We start from the raw sequence: 6,000 nt of genomic DNA, 5'->3' as shown, positions 1-6,000 counted from the left end.
GTACACTTTCATGTTGGAGTGGGAGTTATGAGTCTCTGGTTCTTTCAACTGTTTCGAAAACAAATTGGAACATTAATTCCGCAAATTCAACTGATGAAAGGAAACAGTAGTCATGTCTATTTATGAGTTTATTTAAAAATCACAAAAAACCTATTCTTCTCGCTGAAGCATTTAGTATTCTCGTTTTTTTTCAAAAACAAACAATAAAGTCTTGTGTGTTTAATTATATAATAAACCCTGGTTGTCGCGGATGTTGATGAGTTGAAAGTCTGGACTCTTCTGTAGTTGCTCTGACTCGCCCCGGAAGGTTTTTACCGGGGAACTTTCGTCGTGACCTCAGGTTCCTTGACGGAAAGATTTCGGGGTTACGTAAGGAGCCGGAATGAAAATTTAGGGTTTTACATTTTATACCCACTCGGGGAGTGAAAAAATAGGGAAAAAATAATAATAATAAGGAGGAGGAGAAAGAGAGATTAGCGACGCCCCGTGAGGTGCGGCTGGGCTCTGGATGAGAGGAGATGGCGGGGAACTTCTGGCAGAGCTCGCACTAGTGAGTGTTTGATCTCAGGCTGAGGCCTAAACACAAGCAAAAACAAATGTAGAAGCTGATTTTGGAGAACTGTGCCCAAAGCCTCTTATTTAAAACGTGCAGGTCTTTCTGCTCTGCATTATTTCTGTATTTTATTTCGGCGAAGTTGCTGCATTGCATTCCAGCGTTTTCTTCTTGACCCAGTCTCTTTAAATACGAAAAAAACAACTGTGTTCAAAGGAGGGGCGATGGAAGAACTTGTAGGAAGGAGATCATTAATTCTTCATGTGTCTGTGTCTGTGCTGGTGTTGGGGTGGGTTTTTTTTTCTCCTCTAGGAATAACAGGGCCAACATGTAGTTATAAAACTCTACAGAAAATTTAACGCAAAATAAGTGAAATGTCACCATATCCAACTGATCTATAAGGGTAGGTGGGTATTCTATAGTGAAAGTCTACGACGACTTAATGCTGCAATTTCTCCAAATGACACGAGGTTTCGTACGTTTCTTTTGTGTTTTTGAGTTATAACGTTGTTGTATTCACAATTTTGCGATTTCGTGGCCGCGGAAACTGTTTCAAGTTATTTATTTACGTTTAGACGTGGTTCATATCTACATGTTTTCTAGAGATGAGATGCATTTTATATGAACAGCCCAACTGTCGTCAGTCGAGCTGTATTTGTATATTTCTATTGTAACCATTGTTTCAAATGTTTAAAACCTTTCGTAATAGCAAAACACGAGGTAGGCATCCACACAAGCAACAAAGGCAATTTGTTCACAAAATAGCTTTTCTTCCCAAGGACAAGCTTACAATGCAACAAGATGCTGAACGAAATAGTCACAGCCTATCACTTGAAATCCTCGAGTCATCTTTAGAATATTACTGTTTTAAGCGTTTCATTATCAGAACAGATGTCTATTTATCTCGTGCTGCCTGTTTAAAAAGGAACGGTTGGAACACAGAAATTAATCTCTAACAATCCCTAACTAATCACATCTGAGTGCAGCTGTATTCTGATTTTGCAGATGCAGGAAGTGGCTTGAATTTTATCCTAAGAATCGGGTGAGCAAGTTTCACTCCATTGTTTTGAGTGAGTCAGTTGTTAGTCTAGTAAAGAGGCCTTTAAAAAAGGAAAACAAGCTGATTTTTAAATAGTTTTCTGCAGTGTAGGTATTACTGGCAAGATTGGCATTTATTTCAGTCTTTCAAATTTATTCATGGGCTTTTCATGAGAAAGTGTTGGTAAGCTATGTCCTTGAACTGCTGCAGTCCATGTGATGTAGGTGTACTCGTGGTGCTGTTACGAAGAGGCTTCCATGGTTTTGATCCAGTGACAGTAAAGAAATATTATATATTTTTAAGTTGGGATGATTTGTAGTTTGGTTACTTCCAGGTGTTTGTTATTCCCTTGTTCTTCTTGGTGGTAGGTGTGGAAGGTGCTGTCAAGGGATACACAGTTTTTTTTTGATAGCACAGGAGGCTGCTATTGTGTGTTGGTGGTGAAGGGAATGAATATTAAGGTCATGGTTGAGGTGGCAACCTTGTGGGCTGTCATTGGTGTTGAGATTCTTCAGTGTTGTTGGGGCTAAATTCATTCGGGCAAGTCAACAGTGTTCCACCATACACCTGGCTAGTGCCTTGTAGATGGATAGGATTTGGGCAGTGAGCTGATAAGTTCCTTTTCTCAGAAGTCCTCGCCTCTGACCTGCTTTCGTCACCATAGAACATGGGCTGGTCTGGTTCAGTTTCTGGTCAATGCCAACCCCAGGATTAGATTTTGTTTACAGGATATGATTTTTGTTGACAGATGGTTGAGTGATATTTTTGCATAATGATGAAAGAAGAGAGCAATTTGTTGTATCCAGAGTATGTTCTTCCCCTTTATTGCTTTGAAATAAAATGTGGTTACTGCTTCAGCCGATGCGTGATTGCTCATCAGTTACATTTATTACTTTTGCCAAAATATTGTGAAAATAGGAGACAAGTATGCTCCATCTTTATATTGACCTCTACATGTTATTTGGTATCTGTAACCTCTCAGGGTTTTAGGTGATCACAAGTCTGAATCCCTTATAAAATTAATTTGTAATATGTTGAAATGTTTCATTTGCCTACTATTTAACACATTGGCATCTATCACTTTTTTTCAATACTGCATCAAACCTCTTTTGTTCTGACTCAGTTTACAGTGGATCCTTGATAAGCAAGATGTAATGAAGGAGCGGCAGAAAGATTTGAAGTTCCTAACAGAAGAAGAATATTGGAAACTACAAATATTTTTTGCAAATGGTAATCCTTTTCATCAGTGTTTGTTGGTTGTTAAATAAGGAGTTTGTGAGGAAAACTAGTATATCCTTTTTTTCCACCATAACTGTTTGACTTTAGGAATAATACATTTTTCTAGTTTCACCCCTTGTTAATAGTTAGCATGTCTGAATTTGGTAAGTTACAAATCGCTGAATTACTGCCATTATATTCTCGCCATTATTTCCATATTCATGGAGAAAACATTAAAGCACATCTCTTTTTATTGCAATATATTTTACCCTATATGTTTTAACAATGATCTAGGGGGTAAATAGGATGCCATTAAAGTACAATGTTAGACCAAGGAAATTAGATGTGAGTAAGAGGAGAGTACTATAGTACTGCAAAAACAAGACACTGCAGATCTTGGAAATCTGAAATAAAACAGAAAATTCTGGAAATGCAGAAAAGAAGATGCAGTTACAACTTCAAAAAATTGTTTTACATCTTGTGACTACTGGGACAAATTAATATCAAGAGCTAGGCTATGATTCAGGATTGTGTCCTGCTGCTATGTAATACATTTCTGTACCACCCATCATTAAATGGTGAGCAAATAAAGTAAACATTTCTACTTGTTTCACCATTAGTGATCCAAGCCCTTGGGGAGCACCTCAAATTGAGGCAACAAGTTATTGCAACTGCAACAGTCTACTTCAAGAGATTCTATGCCAGGTAAAGCACTTGAAATTAAATTTTACATTAAACTCATCTATCAGTATATATTGTACACTGGTCTCAACCTTTTGTAGTTTTAATGTTTTTGAGACCAGTGGTCCCCAGCTCCAGATGACTTTTTGAATTTAAGTGCAACCTGGGATCTGTTCTGAAAAAGTTCTAAATAAACAGCTTATTTCTAGTGTTATATAAATGTAAAGCCAAATAAATATATAATTATTCATTTGTCCTCTCATTACAAAGTCTCAGTGTGACACCTGAGACTGCACATTATCTGCTAATTCCTTGGAGGCTGTTTTGTAGTTTGAGATTGCCAGTCATGTACAGTCCATGAAATGGCTCTTTGTGAGGCAGGTGCCTTGGATTTAATTGTCTTCATCTGGAGAATGATGTCTCAGCGATATGTGCAGTCAAAGCAAGCTTTTGCATCAAAAGCACAGATGATATGAGTGGATATTTTTTGTATTTACAGATCCCCCAAAATCACTGTCCATTTATCTGACTTTCAACTCTATATCATCCTGCATGGTTATTACATCCATTTCAACACCACTGCTTTGTAAATCAAATGTCTGATAGAATTTGGTAGCCAACGCACTCACGCCTGCTTGACAGATTGGCATGGGGCACGGATGGGGTTCCTCTTGGTGGAGGGAATAGTGGTCAAGGGGCATAGGTTTAAGGCAAGGGACAGGAGGTTTAGAGGGGATGTGAGTGAAAATATTTTTCACTGTGGGTGGTGGGAGCCTAGAACTTGGTGCCTGTAAGTGTGGTCAAAGCAGAAACCTTCATAACATTTAAATATTTAGATGTAGAATCGTGATGCAAAGGCATACAAAACTATGGGCCAAGTGCTGTAAGATGGGATTAGAATAGTTAGGTGGTTGTGCTAGTCAAAAACAGACTTGATGGGCTGAAGGGCTTTTTTCTATGCTGTAAATTTGTGACACTGACATACATGATGCCTTGTTCCAGCGTACTTAATTCCAGGAATTGCTTGTTTAATTCCGCTGCTGACCACCTCTAGTGAGGGAAGAAATTTTTGTGGCGGAACAATTTTTCTTTGTTTTTGACTTTTCTCCAGCATTTTCTCCACACTTGGGAAATACTGCAGTGTTTTTCTTTAGTTTGGGAGACCATGGCCTCAGCTTCAATTTTTTTTGCATTCACTGCCCTAATTATATTTTTCCGTATGGTTCACAGATCAGCTTGTTCTGTTTTGACCTCCCATCTGTAAGGAACCCAAAGTCGAGCAACCACACTTTGACTGACAGCCCACCGCATACTTCTTTGTTTAATTTAAGGTGATGATTTGGGGCATCAGACCTCTGAATCTTTGCTGGATCTTCCCTCAACTTATACTGTAAACTGATGTGAGGTACTTTAGTTCACCATAAGCAGCATCAGATTCATTGAGTAAGGATTTAAACATGTAGTGCTGTAGGGTTTTTGACAATATTGACAAGGATTCAATTGTAGCAGCGAAGAGGGTTGATATCTTGGAAGAATCATCAAATGAGACCATTTGAGTAGAAGTGATAAAAACACAAAAGGGGCCAACATGCTGTTAAGTATGCACTGTAGGTTCCTGAACAGTTACGAAAGGATAGAGAATCAAATCTGTGACATTTCTCAGAATATAATAAGAATAATATGGCAGTCATAGGGATTTTAACAGCCCATACATTAGTTTTAGTGTGCTAATAAGGCAGACATGTAATTCATAAATTTACATCCAGAAGAACTTATTTAGCTAGTATGTGGAAAGCCTAACATGGGAGTGGGTAGTTCTAGGGTTAACATTTGGAAATGAGCTCAGGCCGGAGGAGGGTAAATCAGTAGGAGAGCATTTTGAAGATGGTGACCATAAATTAGATTCAGGATTCTTATAGAAAATCATGAGAATGAACAAGGTATAAATGTTCTAAGCTGAGAAAGGACTAATTTTGCCAAAAGAAAATGTGATTTGGCAGATAAAAGTTTGTCAGGATTGCATTCAAGGAGGAAATAGCGTGAGGAAAGGGCAAGCATGTACCCATAAAGACAAGTGGTGGGACCAAACCAGAGAATTCTGAATGTCAAGAGTTATAAAGGTTAGTATTAAGGAAAAAAAAGAAGCTTATGGCAGATACAGAAGGTTCAATGCAGCAGAGTTGCTACAAGAGTATAAAAAATGCAGGAGGAATCCGAGGAATGAAAGTAAGAAAGCAAAGAATGTGTGAAAAGCATTGGTGGATACAATAAAAGAAAACCCAACAGGCTTTAAAAGAAGAGTTCTATAAAGACCAAGTTCTGGAAAGAGCAGGCCCATTAAGGACCATAGAGCTATTGTGTGTGGACCCAGAAGACGCAGGAGCAATCCTCAATGAATACTTTTTGTTGGTCTTCATGTTGGAAAAGAACGATGCAGATTTGGCATCGGTGAAGGATTGTAAAACATTACAAGAAATTAACTTGGAGCCAGAGGAGATGTAGTTGGGTA

At 38.3% G+C, this 6,000-nt stretch overlaps 1 protein-coding gene across 2 annotated transcripts in view; it reads left to right on the top strand.

Annotated features, from left to right (window-relative positions):
- Nucleotides 1–357: 357 nt before the first annotated feature.
- The window catches only part of ccnc (cyclin C), a 28,515-nt gene continuing 22,872 nt past the window's right edge, over nucleotides 358–6,000 (top strand). The window contains exons 1-3 of one of the 2 annotated variants that reach the window (XM_043685626.2): nucleotides 358–550; nucleotides 2,716–2,822; nucleotides 3,431–3,515. In XM_043685626.2, the coding sequence (XP_043541561.1) occupies nucleotides 519–550; nucleotides 2,716–2,822; nucleotides 3,431–3,515 (224 nt within the window). In that variant the 5' untranslated portion in view covers nucleotides 358–518. The remainder of the gene's footprint in view (nucleotides 551–2,715; nucleotides 2,823–3,430; nucleotides 3,516–6,000) is intronic. The other variant, XM_043685620.2, reaches the window with a different exon arrangement.

The sequence above is a fragment of the Chiloscyllium plagiosum genome, unplaced genomic scaffold, assembly GCF_037043375.1.
Source record: "Chiloscyllium plagiosum isolate Xiang-an unplaced genomic scaffold, Cpla_swu_hap1 HiC_scaffold_3, whole genome shotgun sequence".
NCBI classification, from domain to species: Eukaryota; Metazoa; Chordata; class Chondrichthyes; order Orectolobiformes; family Hemiscylliidae; genus Chiloscyllium; species Chiloscyllium plagiosum.
This window is presented reverse-complemented; position numbering and strand designations above follow the sequence as displayed.